This window comes from Amblyraja radiata, chromosome 1 (assembly GCF_010909765.2).
Source record: "Amblyraja radiata isolate CabotCenter1 chromosome 1, sAmbRad1.1.pri, whole genome shotgun sequence".
NCBI classification, from domain to species: domain Eukaryota; kingdom Metazoa; phylum Chordata; class Chondrichthyes; order Rajiformes; family Rajidae; genus Amblyraja; species Amblyraja radiata.
The window spans coordinates 115,592,236-115,617,921 of record NC_045956.1 but is presented as its reverse complement, the minus strand read 5'-3'; the positions used below and the strand labels follow the sequence as shown (position 1 = coordinate 115,617,921).

At 40.0% G+C, this 25,686-nt stretch overlaps 1 protein-coding gene across 1 annotated transcript in view; it reads left to right on the top strand.

Annotated features, from left to right (window-relative positions):
• Positions 1-25,686, top strand: part of mtmr7 (myotubularin related protein 7) — a 110,999-nt gene that overhangs the window by 39,891 nt on the left and 45,422 nt on the right. Inside the window, exons 3-8 of the mRNA XM_033029319.1 lie at positions 9,021-9,183; positions 12,943-13,100; positions 15,624-15,752; positions 16,568-16,702; positions 20,421-20,553; positions 25,010-25,119. Coding sequence (XP_032885210.1) covers positions 9,021-9,183; positions 12,943-13,100; positions 15,624-15,752; positions 16,568-16,702; positions 20,421-20,553; positions 25,010-25,119 — 828 coding nt within the window. The remainder of the gene's footprint in view (positions 1-9,020; positions 9,184-12,942; positions 13,101-15,623; positions 15,753-16,567; positions 16,703-20,420; positions 20,554-25,009; positions 25,120-25,686) is intronic.

Genomic DNA, 25,686 nt, shown 5'->3' with positions numbered 1-25,686 from the left:
TCGCCACTGCTTGCCATTCTGAAAAGGACCTGTTCACTCCTACTCTTTGCTTCCTGTCTGCCAACCAATTTTCGATCCATGTCAACACCCTTATCGTGCGGGACCTTATCAAAGCGAAATATGAGATGCTGCTCCTCCAATTTGCATTTAGCCTCATTCTGACAATGGAGTAGGCCGAGGGCAGAAAGGTCTGTGTAGGAGTGGGAAGGAGAATTAAAGTGTCTGGCAAATTGGAGATCTGGTTGGTTCAGGCAGGCTGAGCGAAAGTGTTCCGCGAAACAATTGCCCAGTCTACGTTTGGTCTCGCTGATGTATAAGAATCCAGATACAGTAGATGAGGTTGGAGGAGCTGCAAGTAAACCTCTGCCTAACCTGAAAGGACTGTCGGGGTCCCTGGACAGAGTCGAGGGAGGAGGTATAGCGACAGGTGTTGCGTCTTCTGCGGTTGCAGGGGAAGGTACCTGGGGAAGGGGTGGCTTGGATGGGAAGGGATGCGTTAACCAGGGAGTTGCGGAGGGAATGGAATCTGCGGAAGATGGAAAGGGGTGAAGATGGGAAAATGTGGCTAATTGTAGAGGGAAATTGGATCGTTCTGCAGTCGAGGATGAAACGGAGGGCTTTAAGGGCTTCCTGGTGGGGGATGGAGGAATCGAGTGACTGAATGTCCATGGTAAAGATGACGGAGTGGGGGCTCAGAAAGTGGAAGTCATTAAAGAGATGAAGGGCATGTGAGGTATCTTGGACATAGGTCGGGAGAGAATGGACCAGGGGGAATAGGATGAAGTCGAGGTACGTGGAAATCATTTCCACGTGACAGGAGCAGGCAGAAACAATGGGTTTGCCAGGGCAGTTGTGTTTCTGGATTCTGGGGAGGAGGTAAATCCGTGCTGTGCACGGCTGGGAAACGATAAGGTTGGAGGCTGTGGAAGGCAGACAGCTAGAAGTGATTAAATCAGTAATGGTGTTTGAGGTTAAGGCCTGGTGCTCGTCTGTGGGATTATGGTCCAAGGATTAGTAGGAGGAGGTGGCTTCGGCCCGATAGAGGTCAACGCGCCAGACTACCACGGCACCTCCCTTGTCGGCAGGTTTGATTATAATGTCAGGGTTGCTTCAGAGTCAGCGGAGGGCTGTACGCTCAGAGGGGGTGAAGTTGGAGTAAGTGATGGTAGTGGAAATGTTGTCACGCCGGAAGTTAGAATTAAAGAGGTCTAGAGAGGGTAGAAGGCCGTTCTGCAGAGTCCAAGAGGAGGGGAACTGGTGGAGACAGGAGAAGGGGTCATCACTAGGTGGTGAGGACTCCTTCCCATAGAAAAAGGCATGGAGGCAGAGGTGACGGAAGCAAAGCTCTACGTCATGGCTAACCCGCAACTCGTTGAGGTGAGGGCGAGGGGAACGAAGATGAGGCCTCTGTTGAGGACAGATCGTTCCGTATCAGAAAGGGGGAGGCCAGGGGGGAAGTGAAGACACGAAAAGCTATCTCTCCTAGGATCCCATGTGATCTAACCTTCCAGAGCAGCCTACCATGTGGAACCTTGTCAAATGCCTTGCTCAAATCCGTATACAGTATATAACGTCTACAGCTCTGTCCTTCTCAACTTTTTTTGTCACATATTCAAACAACTCAATCAGATTTTTGAGACCCATAAACATTTGAGTCCTTTTGCAACCTCTAAATTGTACTGAATAAGTAGAAATTTATCTTAATTGAACCTAAAATAGGTCATCTATCAATCCCTGAGTAACCAGTTCACTTTATCACAGACTACATCCTTCATCTTAGCAACTTCGCTGAAAGTGAACCAACCCTTTTTACAGCCTTGATATTGTATTTGATCCAAAACTGAGCTTTCACCCAGAACTCTGTGTCGTCATTAGGGCTACTTTTTATACCATCACAATATTGTCTGATTATGCATTTGCCTAAGATAATTTGGTGTCTCATAGCTGTTAAAACGAGATATGACTATTCCAGTATAGACCTGGCCATTCTCACCATATTTTACTCTTGTAAACAACATCATCCAAATTCCAACTAGCAGCAAGTTCTATTCACCCCTCGTGCCAAAGCTTACTGTTCATTCATTCCTGGTTAATCAATGGATTAAAAAATCTCTTACATTTGTTTTCAAATCTTTCCATTGTTTATCTCATATCTCTGTAATCTCTTTCATCCCTTTTAATTCCTTGAGATAACTGCATTGCTCAACTTTACTTCTCATCTTTGGTGACTTGTCTATAGCATTCAAGGTCCTATGCTCTGGAATTCTCTCCCTATGTCCAGCTTCCCCCCCCTGTCTTTTAAGGCATTCTTCCAGTTTGACTAAGCATATTGTGGTGCCTTGGAAGACAAGGCAGACATTGTAGACATTAAGATCCTGATGAGAATTTAGAAAATAGAGCATAGAACTGTATAGCACAGGAACAGTTCTGTCAGCCCACAGTGTATGTGCTGATCATGATGCCAAGTTAAACTAATCTCCTCTGACTGCATGTGAGCCATATCCATTCCCTGCATATCCAATTACATCAGCTTCTGCTCAAAGTTCGGTGTAATATTGTAGAATTGGTGTTATGATCAACTTGTTTAACGAGCTGAAAAAAATCAAGCTTCCTTTGTGAAGCATTCCATTCGTGGGATGTCCACAAAGAATCGCACGAGAACAAGAAAATCTGGGTTTACTCAAACTGAAATTCTGAAAAGTGAATGTTCCATTTCTTTTGCGTTGTTCATCATATTACATACATGTTGTAAACCTAATGTTACAGCAGAACTTGCCAGACCAGATTTTTACTGCTGTCATCTGAATGAACAGGCCCATCCCTGATATGAGCTCATCACTATCAGAACCTATTCAATACCGTAATATACTTTTTAATATAGGTGAGGGAATTGCACTTCTTTAGTCATAATTTTCCATTCTTTACTGCAGAGATGTAAACCTTTTGATTTGGAAAATGGCAAATGTTATTTCACTGTTTAAGAAAGGACCTAGAATCAGCAGTTTGGTGGAGAGGGTGAGAGTCTTGAAAAAGCTACTTTCTTAACTACTAAACCAGGTTCGCTTCTTAATAAACAGACACCACACAAACTGTTTGGTAGACCAGTTCACAACTTTACTTATTATCGGCCGATGGAAGGGAGGGAGAACTCCAGTCAAGTAACCATTACAGACACTTGACCGTCCTCCGTTCACCTCACTGAACAACAGAATTACATTGCCTTAAATAGGGTTTTTTTGTCCCCTTAGCACATTTCACAGACATTAGTCATGGTCAGAGGTACAGGAAAAGGTTTCCACAGAATGCATCACATCAAAGGCCTTTTGTTTAAATAGTACAAGATAACATTGGCCATTTGGTTTACGACATTTTAACTTCACAGAGATCACCCTAGCTCTCGCTGCTTCCTCTCTGTCATTTGGTCCTTCATAAACATAGGCCATTTGGTTTATGGCATCTTACTTCAAAGATGTGACTAGCTGTTTCTTTCTCTGTCACTTCCTCACTTGGGAGACAATGTTATAGGATTTATTATCCCACACACCCGCAACCTAAGGCAAGCCTAATTTGAGACTAAATATAAGCTGTAAGCTAGCCCAGAAGCCAATTTAATATCTTCTTATATTTTAACTAAAATTCAGCTTCATCATTCCATCCTTTTATCAAATTTTTGATAACAACTACAGTCCTTGCTGAGTACATACGAAAGACCATAAGCATCTCATCAGACAAATTAATAGTACACTAGTAACACAATCATTTCATAGTGGACAATCGTTCCACAAGTCCCTCCAAACATTTTAAATGGCCACCAACCTCCCCCGGACGTGACACTAAGATACTACCATAGGACAGGAAAAGGATCATTAAAATTGCTCAGCCTTTATTCGGCTTCGGTTGGAATTCCCCGTGTGCTGGTGTAACTGGTTCATGCTTCTCTTGTGTGGCAATGCATTTGCAACATAACAATGCCTGTCACAAATATACTGTTTCCTAAAAATACACCAGTGCCTTGGTTGTGGCAAAAACAGGTAGATTTAACTGGCCTTTGCAGACCTCTTACTGTCTGTAGTCAGGCTATCTTTGCTGCGCTTGTCATGTTTGACTTCAATCTTGTTTAAAAGGAGGTGTGTACCATCCTTTAAATGTGGGTTAGTCCACAAGCTTGCCATTCTGAAGAAAGTTCAGTCCATGTGGGCTGGGCCACCCCAGAATAAAGGGAGCATCCATAGCCCATCGTCCTTGTTTCCACAAACTGTTCACAGTCAATCAAATGTATCCAGCGACGATGATCTTCAATCTTTACAGCAGTTCATGTTGTTAGCAACACTTGGTTGTTCTTTTCAATACAGTCTCAATTTTTTCTTGTCCCAGCACCATCATCGTATAGCTTTGATGGCCTTGGTCACTGGTTTCCAGCAAAAACCCCTCCAACCTGGGAATGTAGATCTGGCAAGACATGGGTTAATTGCCGACCATACATAATTAGTTAATTGCCCAGGGCCTGTCGGTGGCTTCCCCCCCACTCTCCAGGGGGTGGACACCGCAGCTTTTCCTGTATCAATAAAAAGTTGTAAATCTTGTTCCCAGCTGAGTTTCTCCAGCACTTTTGTCTTCCTTTGATCCTCGTATCTCAGTTCCTTCTTAACACTTCCCTGTGAACTTATTCTTTAATCCAATTATATCCGAAGAGGCTCTCCCTTCATCCCTCATTGTGAGTTCCCTCAAACCCCCTTTTGTAAGTCATAATACAATTTTTCATCTACCTTCATTTTCCTCAAACAGCCCATGCTTCAACATTTTGTTTGCTTGAAAACAGTAATCTTGCTTCATTTGCATTTTAAAAGACAACCTCTGTTATCATATCAAAACAATCTTTCCTAAAAGAACTCACTCAGAATCAGTAATCAATAACACATTTTCTTTTTCTCTGTAATTTTGACATTTCCAATCTCATTTAACACTTTAATCGGGATGAGTCTTTTTTAACTTGGCTCAAAAGATTTATAATCAACCAACACTTTATCATTCGAGTATAGCTCCGCCCCCCATTCATGCCTGTTTCTTAACGGAGCACACCAAAACTGTCTGTGTCATTTGCATTTTAAAGGACAAACTTCTTAAAGCGATACACAACTTTGCTCATTGCTTCAAATTTCACACATTCCACATAAAACATTGTTTTACAAGCAGTACATATACAAAAACATTGTTTTACCAGCAGTATATATACAAAAACATTGTTTTACCAGCAGTATATAATATTTCATCTTCAAAGACATCTCTTTGTAATTTACTTTCCCTTTTTCTGACAAGATTTCTGTTTACCAAAATCCTGGTTACCTAACCCTAATTGGACATTGATCCAGATCATGATTAGTCAGACTCCCCTTGACTTTTCAGTCTCCCTAGCTCTTTCCTCGTTTCTCCATCAAATTTCCCTTCATCCCCAATTTTTTTATAACATAGTTGCCTGTCAGAAAAAGGATTTACCTCCGGGGTAATTTTGTTTTGCAATCCCCATTGACTCTTTCCACCATCCCAGATGCCTGTGGGTGGTGTACACAGTGAAATTGCTGTTGAATATTACAATGTGCACATATTTCCTTATTAATAGTGGTTAAAATGAGGACCATTGTCTGAGCTTATGACATTAGGTAGGCCAAACCTGGGAATAACTTCTCTTAACAACAAAGTTACCATAGTTTCAGCAGTATTATTAGTGGTTGGTAGAGCTTCACTCCACCTGCTAAATAAATCTAAAATCACTAAGCAATATTTATAACACTGGGCCCTTGGCATTTCAATAAAATCAATCTGTATGCATTCAAACGATCGTGATGGCATTGGCGTCACCGCTGAAGGTATCTTAATTGATTTGCCTGGATTACTTTGTTGGCAAATTTTACATTCATAGGCCTGCCACCACATTTCCTTTGTTATCCTATCATTCCCTCCTTACCAGCATGGGTAAGACGGGTAAAAATGTAGTGTACACCAACTTGTCCAAGCGGGGTGTGCTGAATCAATGGCACAGCCCTCTTGTTTCCATAGTTATTATTATATATAAGAGGCGTCCCTCTGTAATGTACATACCTCCTTCATGTTTGGCAGGACCGTTCTATTTGCTAGCATCTGTTTACGTGCTGTCACTACGCATTTGGATGTACAGGCTGCACTGTTTGGATACACTATCAGCAACCTATTGCCTTTTGCTATAGGGTCCCCAGCACCAGTGTGTGCAGTACATTTAACAATGACCAGCTGTTCTGGTAGCATCAATGCGTTAAACAAATTACGCACAGAAAGGCATTCCCGTGCTCCCAATCCTGGGGAGCTTTGTAAGGTCAGAACTTCAAGGTATAGGGATGTTACTGACGGAACTGTCCCAGGTAAAGATGCCATTGCTACTGGTAGGGCATAGGGAGGTGGACATCTCCCAAGATTATCTAACTCCTCATCTTCACTACCAAACAGGGTCGTCGTGCCAGACATGAAGTCTCCTCCAGAGGATTTACCAGTACTGGGTTTATTTTTTACTAACCATCACCTGTTTCTCACCTCCTGTCTGTCTTTTAATTATTTCCTCTTGTTCCTCTGCCCACTGGCATTCTAGTTGTAATACGTTCCATCCTTTCCGAGTTCTATCCTTGTTTCTTAACTCTATCCCCTTCTGACATGCAGTATCCATCCAACTTCGATCTCTACTCTCCTCATGCTTCTTCTCTGCTTCTGCTTCCCATGTTTTAATTCCTTTCTTCCATTTCTTTCCTGCCTTCCTTTCCCATATAAATGTTTCTACATTCCATGTTCCCCTTACTGGCCAGGCTTCATCCCCTAACCGTTTGGTCAACTTGTAACTTAACATTCTAAATTTCTTATTATACCTAGGATTCAAATAACACATATGTTGGACTGTTATCCAGAGCATTCCTCATATATATAGATAGAAAGAGAGAGAAAACTGACTTCTTAATTCCGAATCGTTCCAAATATATCAACCAGGCCGACTCGCTACTCGAGACCCCAGTTTCTCAATTTGGCTGACTTTTGAACTCTTTAATATACGACCCAAGTGTCTCAACGAGGCCAACTCGATAACCGAGACCCCAGTGTCAACCTGGCAGACGTTTTAACCTTAATATACAACGCCACTTATTTCTCAATCCGACAACTCTGCGGATGTCTCAATAAGCCAGACGCACACCTCAACCCCCATTCAACCCGACAAATCACGGATATCTTAACGAGGCCGATGAGCCCTTAGTAGAGAGAGATAAAAAAGAGAAAACAAAGAGAGATAGAAAGAGAAACCGCTCCAGTCCTTCTTAAAAATATACACAAGCCCTTCTTAAAAATACATGCACAATTCTGTCTTAAAAATACATACACAATCCCTTCTTAAAAAAAACATATAAAGCCCAACTGGTCTTACCTTTGTCTGTTTCTAAGAACCTCGGCAGGGAACCAATTCAATGTCTGCTGAAGGATCACAGATGTTCCCGGGAGTTTCTAGGGAGTCGGTCTTACAAGGGGGCCGATAGAGCTCAGTTATCTCCCTTCCAATCCCGGCAACCTCTGCAACCTCTTGCACAGTCAGCTGTTGATGTGGTCCCAGCGAGGCCTGCATAACTACGCCAATGAAAAAGCTACTTTCTTAACTACTAAACCAGGTTCGCTTCTTAATAAACAGACACCACACAAACTGTTTGGTAGACCAGTTCACAACTTTACTTATTATCGGCCGATGGAAGGGAGGGAGAACTCCAGTCAAGTAACCATTACAGACACTTGACCGTCCTCCGTTCACCTCACTGAACAACAGAATTACATTGCCTTAAATAGGGTTTTTTTGTCCCCTTAGCACATTTCACAGACATTAGTCATGGTCAGAGGTACAGGAAAAGGTTTCCACAGAATGCATCACATCAAAGGCCTTTTGTTTAAATAGTACAAGATAACATTGGCCATTTGGTTTACGACATTTTAACTTCACAGAGATCACCCTAGCTCTCGCTGCTTCCTCTCTGTCATTTGGTCCTTCATAAACATAGGCCATTTGGTTTATGGCATCTTACTTCAAAGATGTGACTAGCTGTTTCTTTCTCTGTCACTTCCTCACTTGGGAGACAATGTTATAGGATTTATTATCCCACACACCCGCAACCTAAGGCAAGCCTAATTTGAGACTAAATATAAGCTGTAAGCTAGCCCAGAAGCCAATTTAATATCTTCTTATATTTTAACTAAAATTCAGCTTCATCAGTCTCTCCACCAGCCAGCTATTATGGGTCTAGCAATAGCTGTGCTAGATAACTACTCTGGCTTTATAAAGGGAGTAACTGAACACTTGAACAAAAATAACAAATCAAAGATTCTCAGTATAGGAACGTAGGAGATTGAATGAAGGGTGGACCATTGACCCTTTGAACCTCTTACAATAAAATCATGGCATCCATCTCATAAGATTTCCCTGTATGAGGTTAAATCCCTTGATTATTAAATATCTAATATCTATCCATCTCCCGTAATTAAGTATGAACTTGGAGGTTCATAATGTCAGGATATCTGCTCCCTTTTTGTAAGTAGGTTATTAGTGTGGTGGATGTGGGAGCTTCCAAGCACATTCTCTCCAGGTTTGTGGACTGATGAGGTTCTCCTTAAAAGATTAGCAAAGATTAACAAAATTAAAATAATTTAAATTGGAGTTAACCTCGTAATATGGGATGATAATTTGTTTAGAGATAGAAGACTCAAATTAGAGTTGTAGGTTTTGTTTTTCTGTTGTGGATCCTTTTATGGGTCTTCAGAGCTTCACCACACGTGCAAGATTTTAATGGTGGAACTAAGAAATATTCAAGTTTTCAGATAACACCGAGTTAAAAGGAACATTAGTAAAAATACATGAAAATGTTGATTATATTTTTGGACTCGGCTCTGGTTATTTTCTGTTTTTCAAAAGGAGGAAGAAATATGGCACAGATGTGTCATTTCTTATATTTCTTATATTTCTGCACCAGGTACTTCATAGTCAGATCTGTGCCGTGGAAAAGCAAGCAACAACTGCAACAGGGTGTCCGCTACTTATTCGCTGCAAGAATTTCCAGGTCATCCAGTTTATCATTTCGCAAGAAAGAGACTGCCATGATATTTACATTTCGTTAATTCGTTTATCGCGTCCAGGTAATTTTCCTACTTGATTAGGATACTTTGAGTAGAACCTGTGATATGGAAAACAAAACATTCTTATATTTAATCAAGATCTGAATTTGGATAATAAATGAACTTGTTCATCTGTTAAAACATCTGTGATAGAAAATGAAAAAAAAAAATAGCCCCTGGAATTTTCTGCATATTTGTGTGCAGAGATGCATGTAATGGAAGTGGAAATCTAATGCAGTGTAAAACCATTGCAGAATTATGACAGTAAGCAAGATATACAGTACCCATTGAACTTTTACAATCAATGATCCTATTCCTGAATGTTTCTCTGCTAATATAAACAATGTTTCTATAATTGTTCTCTTTAAATTATGACCAAATTATAAGGAACAGTATGAGAAAAAAGATTTTTTCCCCTTTGCAACGTTTGTATATCCATATGTCTATTCAAAAGGGAATTAATTTTTTCCCTTGCAGCAATGGTGGATCTTTTGACATTCTGATCCCCAATTGACTGGTATTTGAAAAATGGAAAAAGCCAATCCATTTGATTTCAAAATAGGTCGGGACCTTTATCTAGAATGATGTGTCCTAGACAGATTTTTTTTCAGAAAACTAATAGATAAATAGGGAATGTTGTAAATGACTAAATAAGGACACAATACTTTTCCTGGGGTTTGGGATGAAGGAGGTGGGTGCTCTGGCTATTCAGTGGCTCATCAGACATTTTAAGGCACTTTCTTCTCTGTGATCTCTCATGTATTTCTAGAATTTGAACTTTTGGCACTAGGAATTTATTCTTAGTTTTTATTTACAAAGCATCTTTTAACTGACCTACACTTTGGATGCCAGATTAGTCTTTCAACATAAAGGTGACTTGAGGTTCCTGGTCAAAGTAAGACCTAAAGTAAGACCCACTGAGCTTCAACTCAGGAGTTGGAATAATGGAAATCATCATTTCTTTAATCATTGGCAACATTCTCCCACTGTGCCAGAAGCAATCTTTGCTTGGTTTTAATTATTGTCATGTGCATTGGGTGCACGTGGAAGCTTGCATTTGGAAGAATAATCTAAAGGTAATTACACTAAGAAGCTACCTATGCAATTGAAAGCTTTTGTTGTTATGCTCCAAGAATCTGACCTTTATTTTTATCTCAATAGATAAATGGGAATTCTTGCTTAATAGCCTTATGTCTGAAATATTAGTTGTCCCCATCCCCTGATTTCACTGTTTTTAGACCTTTGCAATATATTGATAGCTCTTGCATTGTCAGTATCACTGAATTGTCTTTAATTATAATAGAGACAATGCACCATTGCTCAGAGCAGTGAAAATAGAACACGGTTTATGGTTAATGTGAGGCATGCTGCATGTTTGTTCATCAACATTTTGATTGTATATCTGTAGACCTGGTATGTTATCTGGGTGTGCACTGAAAAACACAGGCTATCTTCTGCAACTGTTTATCACATTCCTTGGTCTATATTGTAACAAATATTGAAAATTTCTATTGATTGCATTTTTCTCCTTACATTTTTACTGTTTTGGGTATTTTGAACAAAAATATTTCAAGTTGAAAATGTTTAATGTGAGATGTTCCAGGTTACAAATTGGGATTACAAAGCCATTGAGCTAGGCTCACTGACTCTGCGCATCTGTCATTGTCACATATGTCGGGACGACAGATGGCACAATGGGCTAAGTGTTCGGCTGGCAACCGGAAGGTAGCCGGTTCGAATCCCGCTTGGAGTGCATACTGTCGTTGTGTCCTTGGGCAAGACACTTCACCCACCTTTGCCTGTGTGTGAATGTGTGTGAATGTGTGTGAGTGATTGGTGGTGGTCGGAGGGGCCGTAGGCGCAGATTGGCAGCCACGCTTCCGTCAGTCTGCCCCAGGGCAGCTGTGGCTACAGAAGTAGCTTACCATCACCGAGTGTGACTGAGGAGTGAATGAATAATGCGATGTAAAGCGCCTTGAGTATTAGAAAGGCGCTATATAAATCCCATCCATTATTATTATTATTATTATTATTATATGTACCTGGCACGTGCCGTCAGAGTAGGCAAGGTAGGCACTGCCAACCCTGACTAAAATTATAAAATGGTAATTATTAAATATAAATAGTAAAGGCATGGGAGAATTATGCCTAACTAAGAGATCGATATCTTAGATAGGCATAAATCCTCCGGTGTGTGTCTTTCAATGTAGACCGGACAGTGAGGGGACCAGCTCAAGAGCGGGTCAGCGGGCGATGGATAACAGGACAGTGGGCGGTGGAGCTTACTCCTGTGTCAGCGCGAGTAACCTCAATTGGTCCCTTGTTTGTGCTGACACAGGAGTAAGCTCCACCGCCCGCTGTCCTGTTATCTGCCAGAGGTGAGCGGGCCGGCAGAAGGCGCTGATGTGGCGGCTGATTCTGCTGTCCAGTACCAGCGGCCGCTCGCAGCCACCTGAGCTAATTACCTCCCCGGCCACAATGCGGTGGCTCCGTGCCCTGAGTGCCGCGGCAGCGGTGAGTGAGTGAGTTACTGGCATGATCCCCGACCACCTCCTTCTCAACGCTCCTGCTTTCCCCGTAACTTTACCCCTGGCCCACATGCTGTGAAAGGAACTCTCTACCCAATTGGTCCCTTGAACTAGTATTGTCATTCAATAAGATCACAACTGATTTAACTTGTCCCGGTGTGCACCCGTTTTTCCCACCATCGCTCCACCTGCCGTCACTCTCCACCCTTCAGTAATCCACCCATTCAGTAATTCAGAATGAAGGAGATTTGGAAGCCTTGGGCAAATTGAATTGTTACTTTTTATTTTTTTATTTTTTTGAGCGTGAGAAATTCTATGTCCCCCCAGCCTTTTTTCAAAATGCAGCAACTAAAAATGGAGGTGCGTCTTTGACACAGGTACATCTTCATTGCCGGGAAATACAGTACTTTATTAAGAGATATGGCTTTATAAAAGTCAACTGACAGCTTACGGGGAGGAGAACAATCTGCACATGCGCGATTTAAGATTTTTTAAAAGCCGACTGACTGCCTACCCTGAGTAATTACTCACGGCACGTGCCTGATATGTACCAAAATGCAATGTTCAACAATGCACATTCATGAAACCTCTTTAGAAGGCTGTACATTTTGGTTTTGATTTGCAGTTATAATACATAGAAAAGAAGTTGAGCTGATCGTAATGATGGCATTGTAGATTTGAAGCTAGTGCAGCTGTCTCACAAAACTAGCACCCTGGGATCGATCCTGGTCTCTTCTGCTGTCCGTGAGGAGTTTGCACGTTCTCCATTTGACTGTGTTGGATTCTCCGGCTTCCTCTCACATCTCATAGAAGTGCGAGCTATTAGATTGGCTGCTGCAAGTTGCCTTGAGTTTGGAGTAATAGGAGAATTGTTTGGATCGATGGTGTTAATGGTTATTGTGGGGGAATATGTTACACGGAAATAGATGGGGAAATTAGATCATTGGGATCACTCAGAAAGCCAGCATAGTCTTGATGTGCATTAAGACCACATTCCACATTGTAAGGAAATATGAAATATGAAAATATAAAATGCAATTTGAAAGAATTTTGCACTTTATCAATGCAAACCCGTCAGAATGAAGTAATGGAAAATACGATGATCTTGTGGGAATTCTTTTTGTTTTTACTTTTAGTGACACTGTTGAAGATTTATTAACTTTGGAGATTCCATTGAAAAAATAGTTATAGGAGCCTGAATGAATATAAAAGTAAATTGTGATTCTGTTTTGTGTTTTTGTGCAATTTTCAGTCAACTATGAAGAACTATATTGCTTCTCGTTTAATCCAAAACAAGGAAAAGATGAGAGAGCAAGAGGATGGAAACTGACATATCTCAAAGCTGAATATAATCGCATGGGACTACCTAACAGCTTTTGGCAGGTTTCTCATGTAAACAGAGAATACGGGGTAAATTTACTAACCGATTTGCTATGTGTGTGAATTTATAAAGATATTCTATTTGTTAGAAGCTGGATTACTAAATATTTTAATACATGTTACAGCATTGAGCCTGTGAGCAAGTTCAGTAGAATTTCAACAATTGAATTTATATGAATGAAGATATAAATGGAAAAACCTCTGCATGGATAAAGAAGAAGAAATAATTTGAAATCCTTGCTGAGGAATTCCATCTGTTCAGAGGATCAACCCTGATTTCAGTATCGCTGGGAAGCTGCCACTGTTCCACTCCCAAACATTGCATGCACAGGAAGGTTGTCAGAAGTGAGGAATTCCTTAGCATGGCATTAAGATTGAAACTTGTGAATTAGTTGTGTGTTGGAAAAATATTTGGGGAGAGGAGATGAATGTTCCTGCTGTCCGACAATAATCATCCATAAAATTCCCCACACCTAAGCGTATTTTTCTGGAGATATTATCATTTAACAATGGGACTACGTACAGCCTTGCACCACTGGTCCTAGATTTGTTCATTTGCAGCATGTCCTATGGAACTGATATCTGATTTTTTCCTCTGCGAGGAACTCGGTAAGTACAGACCCTGTGGAAAATTAATATGCTGGGACTGGGTGAGATATGAAAACTGCATTTTTCAGCCTCTGGCTCTATTCTCAGTGGACCAAGACAGATAAAATTGATACATGGATTGCTGAATTCTCAATGAATTGCCGAGTTCAGTAGTTGTGTTTAAAACCTTTTATTGAGGCACAGAGCAAAGCATTAAAATATCTACAGACCTTAACTAAAGCTGAACATACCATAACTAACAAAACAAAGGAATGATGAATGATGAGGGGATCGAAGGTTTGTGGCCAAGTTTGCAGATAGGTGGAGAAGCAGGTAGTGCAGAGAAAGCAGGGACTTTGCAGAACGACTTGGACAGGTTGGGAGAGTGGGCAGAGAAATGGCAGATGGAATACAGTGTAGCAAAGTGTGGAGTCATGCATTTTTTTAGTGGGAATAAAGGCATAGACTATTTTCTAAATGGGGAGAATTCAGAAATCGGAGGTGCAAAGGGACGTGGGAGTGCTGATTTCCAAAAAGTTAATTTGCAAGTCGAATTGGTAGTAAGGAAGACAAACACAATGCTAGCATTTATTTTAAGAGGACTAGAATACAAAAATAGGAATGCAATACTAAGTCTCTACAAGGCGCTGGTTAGATGGCATTTCGAATATCGTGAGCAATTTTGGGCACCATATCTGAGGTAGGATGAGCTGGCTCTGGAGAGGTCCAGAGGAGGTTTAAGAGAATGATCCCAGGAATTAGTGGGTTAACATATGATGAGCGTTTGACGGCGCTGAGCTTGTACTCGCTGGAGTTTAGAAGGATGAGGCATTGAAACTCACCGAATGGTGAAAGACTTGGTTAGAGTGGATGTGGAGAGGGCGTTTTCACTTGTAGGAGAGTCTAGGACCAGAGGTCATAGCCTCAGAATAAAAGGACATTCCTTTAGGAAGGAGATGGGGAATTCATTGCCACAGAAGGCTGTGGAGACCAAGTAATTGGATATTTCTAAAGCCAGAGATAGACAGATTCTTGATTAGTATGGGTATCAGGTGTCATGTGGAGAAGGCAGGAGAATAGGGTTAGAGAGGGATAGATAGATCAGCCATAATTGATTGGCAGAGTAAACATGAAGGACTGAATGGCCTAATTCAGCTCCTATCACATGAACTTAGGAACTAAAGGCTGAACATAACTAATAGACAAAAGACACTGGAAATTCAACAAACAATTTTCATACAGAACACCCAGGTTTCCTTTTTTATATAGGGTGACCAGGATGTATATAGCACCTTTGTAGAATTGAAAGGATTAGTGTGCACAATACTGTCTTGGTTTTTATCAGTTGTAAATCTGATTTCACAAGCTATTTTTGTCATTGTTTTCAGCAGACCCATTCACAAGCAGTTAATGCCTTTTTAAATAAACTAATTCTAGACTAACCCCAACAATTGCCAACAAGCCCCTATAGAAGGTAGATGTATCTAAGTGATAATTTGCTTATTAGAAACATTACCGATAATCTGCTTATTAGAAACATTACCAATTGTTGGGAAAGAAATGATTCTGTCGGCAAAATGGTGTGATAGGTGTTGTCAATGGTGCTGTGTATGTTTGTTTCAATGTTTTATGGCACTGAATTAAAAAAACCCGCTAGTTTTCATTCAATACTTGATGCTAGAGTATTGCGTACATTGCATAATGCTCCAAAGATTCAAACTATAGAAATGTATTTCCATGTTCTGATGTGAACTAAAATATATAACATATTTTGCAAATGTTGTCATATTGTGAGTTCCATGTTGATGTGTCTAATTGAAAAGATTTCGCTTAATTTTTAATATAAGAATATTTGAGATATTTGGTGTTCTTGATATTTATTCAAACAAATTTATTGTAAAAAGCCGTAATATCTGTAGCAACAGTTTTACTTCTGGTCATTGTTAAATTATTTTCTCGTCCCAGGTTTGTGACACATATCCCGCAGAACTGTATGTGCCAAAGTCAGCCTCTATACCAGTCATAGTTGGCAGCTCTAAATTCAGGAGCAGGGGACGCTTTCCTGTTCTAAGTTACTTCTGCCAAGATAACAATGTATGTGCAGTTTCTTAATGTTTAATTTAAAAAGAATGTTCAAATAGTAACTTGCTTTCACCATATATTGCATCAGAGAGAATGTTTGAATAGTGCTGTGAATATTAACTTGCATGCTTGTAAGTTTGAAGTCATACTTTTTTGGTGGAGGAAATATAAGATTGGTCTAAAGTGACTGGTGAACAGAAACATTTAGGGATTTAAAAAATTAAGCCAAGACTTAAGTTGTAATTATTATAAAAATGGTCCATAGAATGCAGGGGCAAATTGAGAATGAAGTCTTGCAAGTACAGATGAGACTGTAATGAGAATCTTGGGTGTCCCGCTATAGATAGATTAAAGGCATCCACAGTATACTGTTATAATTGGTTAATATGATGGGCAATAAACTTCAGTTACAAGGAACTGTTTGGCATTATTTCACAGAGGATGGGAAGCTATGGGTATAGAAGACTTTAAAACAATAATTAATGCTGTGGCGATAACAAGGACAAAATATTTCCTAAATTGAGTAGCCTGGGAATTGGAGTTAGCAATTTAAAGTTATTGTTATGCATGAGAAATGTCTTTATTTTGAGACAAGTGTAAATCAAAGACACAGAGAAATGCAGTATGGAATTAAGATGCAATATGGAATAATACATACATATTAAGATAGAACAGGGCAGCGGAACTAAACTTCCATTGCTCTGGTAAAGAACTAGTCCAAAATAATTGTACAGAAACAGAAATTTGTGTTGGTAATTGGGAAAAGATAAAAGATCTTGAATATTGCGAAATGCATGAGTTCATCTCCTGTTCTTTTCTCTGTCTAGGCTGCTATTTGTAGAAGCAGCCAGCCTCTGTCAGGTTTCAGTGCTCGGTGCCTTGAGGATGAACAGATGCTACAGGCCATCAGGAAGTCAAATCCAGGAAGTGATTTCTTGTATGTGGTTGATACCCGGCCAAAGGTAAACAGCCTTTACAGTGCGGCAAACTCGAGTCAGAATTCTTCATTCTAATAGTTCCCTGATACATTTTATCTAGTGAATGGAGTATCTTGCAAACCATGGAAGACCTTCTTGTAATCCTCGACTTTTGTGGAGTTGTGACTGAAAGCAAAAAGATTCAGACCCTGCAGTCAGCTTGATCTTGATTCTTCTATGAGAAGAAAAGGATCAAATGGCTATGGTTGAAAGGATTAACGTTGCATGATCCTTCCTTCAGGTATATTAGAAAATCTGACTCAAGTTGCTGTAGTAACTCCCCCCCCCCCCCCCCCCCCCCACGCAGTAAGTCTCTCATGCTCTTGTACACTTCCATTCAACCTGCTTTGCACCCAAGAAAACAATCTAAGCAGCATTTCCTCTTCGTAACTAAAATACTCTAATCCTGGCAGCATCCTCATAATTCTCTTCTGCACGCTCTCTCTTGTTTCCATATTCCATATCATGGTGACCAGACCTATGCACAATACTTTGGGCTTTTCTTGATTTTACCAGCAAATATTATATTCTTGTACCCTGTAGGGCTACCCAATTTATTTGTATAATTTCACTGCAATACCTTCAATAATTATTTCTGGTTACTGTACACTCGAGCTTCCAAATACCACTTTAATTTGTCATGATCTATCTTCCACATACCATATGTTCCTTGGCATCCAGGGGTGTCTAAATTTGAAGTTTCCCTGTTTCTATTACGCGAACACGTTTGACCTAAACCCTTGATATTCCTTCTTTGCATCCTTCCTGTGCACTGACTGTGATTCACTTCAAGTAACAGTTTTAAGTCCACTTTTGTTCAAAAGGTTGCAGATGCTTGAAATCTAAAATAAGACTAAAAAACATTGGAAATACTGAGCAGATCAGATCAGATGTAGTCAGAAATAAATGGTCTTCATTTTGAAAAGTTAAAACTTTTTCTTTCACAAATGCTGCTTAAATTGCTAAGTGCTCCCTTCATTTCCTTTTTATTATTTTTAAATCACATCTACAATTAACAGTGGCCAATCTATACATTTATTTCTGATCTGCCTTGGTTCTTTTTCATGTTATTATTGATTAAATGAAAGATACAGCATGGAAACAGGTTCTTCAGCCCACCGAGTCCATGCCAACCATCGATCATCCTTTCACACTAGTTCTATGCTATCCCAAATTCGCATTCACTCCCCATACACCAGGGGCAATTCATAGAGACCATTAACCTACAAACCCACACATATTTGGGATGTGGGAGGAAACCAGAGCACCAGGAAAAAACCCATGGGGTCATAGGGAGAATCGAAAACATCACACAAATAGCATCCAAAATGTCAGGATTGAACCCTGCTCTCTGGTGCTGTGAGGCAGCAGCTCTACCAGCTGCACTTTTGACGCCCTTGTTGCTGCCGCCAAATGCAATCCCATGACCATTTTTTCCCCACTAGCTACGGGGTTATTTACAAAAACTAAATCTAGTACCAATCCCTGTCATTTGTCCCTGATTGAAAAAGTTCAGTTGATTGGTGTTTAAGAATGGCGCCTCTATTATCCCCGTAGTCTGTCACCTTACCACTTAATGTTAGAATAGCTGAAATATCCTCCTTCAATGATTGTCATGTTTTGATTCTCAGAAATATGCCTACATACTTTCTCTTGTATCTCCAAGTGGCTATGTGGATGGCAGCAATTCCAGTAATGCCACAGTCCCTTTTTTACATTCCCGAGTTCAACACATGACTTCATTAGTTGGTATTTCGAACCTATCATTCCTCCTCCAGTTACAATTGCTCTCTTAACTAATACTGCTAAATTCACAACCTCTTTAGTCATCCTCCATAACATGGAATATTGATCTGCCATTCCTGACCAACTTCATACCACAGCGATTAACGGCATCAATCTCACACTCCCACTTGCCTATCTGTGCCATCACTTCATTACCATTTTCATCTCCCTGTATTAAAGATGTTGCAATTAAACACTATTATACGTTTTCCTCCAGCCTCCTTTGCCTTTGCCTTCCGTTCTCTCTGACAAAACTACCTTCTGCATCTAATTTAGCTGCTAAAACAAATGTCAAATTTCAACCCTTGCCAAGTTAATTGAAATCTTTCACAAGGTAATAGGGGATATATATGAACATGCTATTAGAGACATCAGCCAAACCTTAAATGATGGGTCTTTGTCCCAAACATTATGGAGGGCACTGTATGTGGATAAGAAATGTCTTTAGGGATATGTGTCAAATGTGGGCAGGTGGAACTGGTGTAGATGGGGCACCTTGGTCGGCATGGGGTAAGTTGGGCCAAAGGGACTGTTTTTTGTGCTCAATGGCTCTATGAGTGGGAAACAACATCCCATGCTGATAACTAAAATGTATGTTATTTGCCCATAAAACACCTCATGTTCAAGTGCAATTTCTATCTTAAACTTGCCTCATTCTTTAATATGCAAATATGGCATTCTTCCCAGCAGCACACGAGCAATTTATTTCCAGTCCTGAGGCAGTTGTTTCAGCTTTTGTCTACTTCAAATTGAATACTCAAGATGAATCCATGACCTACAACATGACTCGGGTAGTAATAAATTATTTGTACCAACATAAATGAAATTCCTCGTATGTTGCAAAACATACTTGGCTAATAAAGTATGATTATGATTATGATGATAACTAGACCTTTATCTAGTAATAAGAGTGCACCAACATGTTTATGTGGAGGAAGGAATTGCAGATGCTGGTTATTGGGATGCAAGAGATCCTTCTTGTTATCACACCTTCCAACAATGGGCCATTATGGTCCTCACCCTTCCTGAGGTCATCTGTTGCTGGCCCTGATTTGTTCTGGCCTTTTCTAGCCTCCAGTTTATTTATTTCCCCCTCCCACCTCTACTTTTAGTCTGAAGAAGGGTTCTGACCCGAAACGTCAACTATTCTCTTTCTTCCAAGATGCTGCTTGACCCGCTGAGGTACTCCAGCACTTTGTGTCTACCTTATGTTTATGTGGCATCAAAGCACTTCACAGCCAACTAAATACGCTTAAATGTGATTTGTGTTTTAATATAAAAATTGCTGTGATTAAAGTGGCAAGTTGTTACAAAGAACAAATAAATAGATATCAGATAGTTATCCTTACTGGTGGTGATGGGGATCCCTCATGTCCACGTGCGTATGTGGCTGTGGCAGGAAATAGGTGGAGATAGGCACAGAGTGCTGGAGTAACTCAGCGGGTCAGGGACATCTCAGGAGAAAAGGAATAGGTGACGTTTCGGGTCGGAACCCTTCTTTAGACTGACCCACTTCGTGTCTATCTTTGTATAAACCAGCATCTGCAGTTCCTTCCTAGGCAGTAGGTGGAACTGGGTGAGGAATGCATAATGGGAAGGTAGACACAAAATGCTGTAGTAACTCAGCGGGACAGGCAGCATCTCTGGAGAGTAGGAATGGGTGACGTTTCCGGTCGAGACCCTTCTTCAGACTCAAGTTTAATTTTGTTCCTATTTAAATTCAAACAATCTAATTAACTCAATTTTATATAATTATATTTTAAGGTGACATTTAAAATCAAAAGATTGACCATATCAGAAATGTAGGACATTTCTTTCTTTTAATCAAAGAATTAACAAGTTGTAAGTACAAAATACAATGCTGGTGTGATATGTCTTGAGATTGTCTAAATCTTCTCACTCAATTTTGTTTCCCCAGTTAAACGCCATGGCAAACCGAGCAGCAGGAAAAGGATACGAAAATGAAGACAACTACTCCAATATCAAGTTTCAGTTCATAGGAATAGAAAACATACATGTGATGAGAAATAGCCTACAAAAGCTGCTGGATGGTAAATCGTTACTGTGGGGATGAATGCCTTTTGCATGATGAAATCCTGCTGAGACAATCATGACATTCTGTTCTTTAATGTTGAATCTTAATTTTAATGGGTAAATGCTGTAATTTGTTTGAAAGTTAACCATCCTTGTTGAGACTGCCCCAAATTTGTTTCGTGGTTCGTGACTGTATTGCGTACATTTTTAGAGGTTTGGTGAGAAGGAAACTGAGACTTGGCACCCTATGTTAGGAAATCAACTGAACAGTTACTCAGTATAGATCCCTACTGACAAATGTACTTTTATTCATTACAAACAAGGCTTGATTTTTCTGTGATGCTTCCTCAGGTAAAGTAGTCATAAAAACACGAGAAAATAGGAGCAGGAGTAGGCCATTTGACCCCACAAGCCTGCCCGGCCATTCAATACCATCCTAGCTGGTGACAATAGGAGCAGGAGTAGGTCATTTTGCCCCACAGGCCTAGCCATCATTACGTATGATCATAGCTGAGCTACCTAGGCTTCAACACCACTTCTCTGTCACTTAACCGTCAACCTCAGTTCCATGATCTTTAAAAAAATTATCATCTTCCATTTTAAATGCTCCCAATGGTCTCACCTCCACAACATCTGGGGTAGAGAATCCCAGAGACACACCGGCCTCTGTAAGAGGTCTATAGCCAACTGTCTTGACTTAGACAGGATGAAAAGTCATTTGGTTGCCTCTTAAGGAAGTCTCTCCCAGTAGGCAATGGGCAGAACGTTGACGTTGGGTAGGTGTGGGGCCTGCTGTACATTTCGCCATTGTTCAATTGCACAATGCACATGTTATCATGCTCTTCTGGTGAAGGAACGTCCATTGCAAGAATGCAACCCTCTCGCTTAATGGTACTATCAGTACACGGTATTCCATTATATGCACAATAAGAAAACCTGCTGACAGGCTGAAAAAAATCTTGCCTTTCTCTTTGACTTATCCAAACTCTACAATCTCTTTTGAAATGAACTGACCATTCCAAATCTCTCAGGAACTTTGGATACTAACAAGCTTGCATTTATACGTTTAGCAAACTTATTCGAAATGTCAAATAGATAGTGTTTTTTTGTTACAAAGCAAACACTTGATACTCATTCAGCAGGAATGATGTTTTTGCGATTGGGCAGGATTTAGCCAAGTATTTTATCTTATCTCGGCTGTATGCTGACATTTATCAACTATTTTTTGAGTTTCAAAATAAGCAGATAATGAGATTATTAGAATATAGAAGTCTAATTTTATTTAAGTTAATTAAAAAAAAATCATTTTAGCCATTAAATGGTGCTGTTTAAGGTTTAACATCTAATACCTTTTCAGTAGTCTGGAATTTTCAGTTGTATATGATATTTTAGCCTGAAGCTAACTTCTGGGCATATTTAATTCTGAACTATACTTACCTAGGTGTAATCCATAAATTAATTATTTTGTATTTGTCACTGAAATTTTATATTATTATCATCCTCCCCAGCATTCAGGTACTTGAGCTTAACAGTACTTGTTAAATAACCTATCTGAGTAGGAAGGAACTGAAGATGCTAGTTTACATTGAAGATAGATACAAAATACTGGAGTAACTCAGTATAGATCCTGTCAAGTTCCATTAGAATCTAATATATTTCAATAAAATTGTCACCGTCTTCTAAATTCTGATGATATCAGGTCATTATTAATGTCAGTATCTCATCCCTTAAGTGACCCTTGTCCACTTTAGATGTTTGCTTCCAATTGTGGTTCTATTGTTTTTATATTTAGACATAGACATAGAGTGATACAGTGTGAAAACAGGCCCATCGGCTCCAAACTTGTCCTATCCATGTATCTGTTTAACTGTTTCTTAAACAATGGGATAGTCCCTGCCTCAACTACCTCCTCTGGCAGCTTGTTCCATACACCCACCACCCTTTGTGTGAAAAGGTTCCCCCTCAGATTCCTATTAAATCTTTTCCCCTTCACCTTGAACCTATGTCCTCTGCTCCGATTCCCCTACTCTGGGCAAGAGACTGTGTGCATCTACCCGATCTATTCCTTTCATGATTTTATACACCTCTATAAATTCATCCCTCAACCTCCTGTGCTCCAAGGAATAGAGATCCAGCTTACTCAACCTCTCCCTATAGTGCAGACCCTCTAGTCCTGGCAACTAGATTTATATATGTATTTAAATATCTATCTATCTATATATATATATGTGTGTTTATATGAAGTGCATTCAGAAAATATTCTGACCCCTTCACTTTTTCCACATTTTGTTACGTTGCAGCCTTATTCTAAAATGGATTAAATTCTTTTTTTTAAATCATCAATCTACACACAATACTTCATCATAAAAAAGGGGAAACGTGTTTAGAAATGTTTGCAAAGTAATTAAAAAGAAATAACTGAAATATCACATTTACATAAGTATTCAGACCCTTTGCTCTGACACTCAAAATTGAGCTTTGGTGCATCCTGTTTCCATTGATTATCCTTGGGATGATTCTACAACTTGAGTCCAACAGTGGTCAATTATATTGATTGTACATGATTTGGAAAGGCACACACCTGTCTGTATAAGGTCCCGCAGTTGACAGTGCATGTCAGAGCAAAAACCAAGCCATGAAGATGAAGGAATTGTCCATAGACCTCCGAGACAGGATTGTGTCGAGACACAGATCTGGGGAAGGGTATAAAACAATTTCTGCAGCATTGCAGGCCCCGAAGAGCACAGTGGCCTCCATCATTTTTGAATGGAAGAACTTTGAAACCACCAGAACTCTTCATAGAGCTGGCCGCCCGGCCAAACTGAGCAATTGGGGGAGAAGGGCCTTGGTCAGGGAGGTGAGAGTTCCAGAGTTCCACTGTGGAGATGGGAGAACCTTCCAGAAGGACAACTATATCTGCAGCACTCCACCAATCAGACGGAAGCCACTCCTCAGTAAAAGGAACATGGCAGCCCGCTTGGTTTGCCAAAAGGCACATAAACAAGATTGTCTTGTCTGATGAAACCAAGATTGAACTCTTTGGCTGAATGCCAAGTGTCATATCTGGAGGAAACCAGGCACCGCTCATCACCTGGCCAATACCATACCTACAGTGAAACATGGTGGTGGCAGCATCATGCTCTGGGGATGTTTTTCAACGGCAGGAACTGGGAGACTAGTCAGGATCGAGGGAAAGATGAGCAGAGCAAAGTACAGAGAGATCCTTGATGAAAACCTGCTCCAGAGCGTTCAGGACCTCAGACTGGGGCAGAGGTTCACCTTCCAACAGGACAACGACCCTAAGCACACAGCCAAGACAACGCAGGAGTGGCTTCGTGACAAGTCTGTGAATGTCCTTGAGTGGCCATACCTTGAACCCGATCGAATATCTCTGGAGGGACCTGATAATAGCTGTGCATCAACACTCCCCATCCAATCTTACGGAGCTTGAGAGGATCTGCAATGAGGAATGGGAGAAATTACCCAAACACAGGTGTGCCAAGCTTGTAGCGTCATACCCAAGAAGACCTGAGGCTGTAATCACTGCCAAAGGTGCCTCAACAAAGTACTGAGTAAAGGGTCTGAATACTTATGTAAATGTGGTGTTTCAGTTATTTATTTTAAATTACTTTGCAAAAATTTCTAAACACCTGTTTTCACTTTTTTATTATGGGGTATTGTGTATAGATTGATGATAAAAAAAGAAAGAATTTAATCAATTTTAGAATAAGGCTGTAACGTAACAAAATGTGGAAAAAGTGAAGGGGTCTGAATACTTTCTGAATGCACTGTATGTATTTAATTTCTCTCTGTTAGGTCATTATTTGTTTTTTTTATTAAATTATTTCTAAATTCTACTCAATTTTTAAGCTAACTATTACAGTGTAATCTTCTCAATATTATTGGCTTTTCTTTTCATGTAATAACACCCTAACTCCTTTGCTTAGTTACGGATAGATATCTTTCTTGTAGTCTTTATATATGAGTGGGATATATCTTCAGAATTATGAAATCTTTCTTTAATTATCTGTCACTGCTTAACTCCTGTTTATTTTTGATCTATTTCCCTCAGTCCTCATTAGCCAGCTCTATCTTCATAGCAAAGTAGTTGCTTTTAAGCTACATGTGTAGGTTTCTCACTCTCAACCTGAGTGTAAAATTCTATCATGTTATGTTCACTCTTCCCCAGAGAATCTGTTAGTATGAGATCATTAATTAATCCTGTCTCATTACACTTGACCAGATTCAATGAGAGATGTTAAGCTAATGATATTCACCCGAGGAAGTCTTTGTAAATGGGGAGGCAAGCATGCAAGATGCTTTGTTTATCGAGTTCCATTTTGTTGCTAGCACTATTGTCAACATCTGATAGCTGCATTATACTTTTTTCATTTTAAACTGCAACATATTGATTTGCTGATGTGCAGATCATACAATTCAATAGTTGTGAGACATTTCTGAAATCTTTTTCAGTCTGTGAGCTTAGATCTCCTTCAATGAGTGACTTTCTCTGGGGTTTGGAGAATTCGGGCTGGTTGAAACACATTAAAGCCATCATGGACGCCGGTATATTTATTGCAAAAGTAAGTAAATTAATTGTTACTTAATTAAATTAAGTAAATTAAATGCTACTGTTTACTGTTTTTGCTTTGCACTTTTCATTCTTCTTACCAATATTGGCATTATCATCAGTGTTGAGGTGGGTCCATCACGTATCTCATGAAGAACAGTAATGTTGAAGTTTCATGTACACATTTATTCCTGAAGTTTTTTATATCTTACAATGTCGCTAAAAGCACGAGAAAATGTTAATACATAAATGTAGATCAGCCCAAAGAAAGCTTGTGCTTTCTCCAATGTAACGATCCTTTGAAATCTCAATGACAATAATAATACAGTAAGATGTTGCCAGCTGAAGAGGCTAAATATTTCTTGATCACTTTGTGATTTTAGGACACTTTTACTTTGAAGACTGTGAAGGCCAAGTCATTGGATATTTTTAAGGTGGAGATTGACAGATTCTTGATTAGTACAGGTGTCAGGGGTTATGGGGAGAAGGCAGGAGAATGGGGTTGAGAGGGCAAAATATATCAGCCATGATTGAATGGCGTAGTAGACTAAATGGGCTGAATGGCCTTATTCTGCTCCTA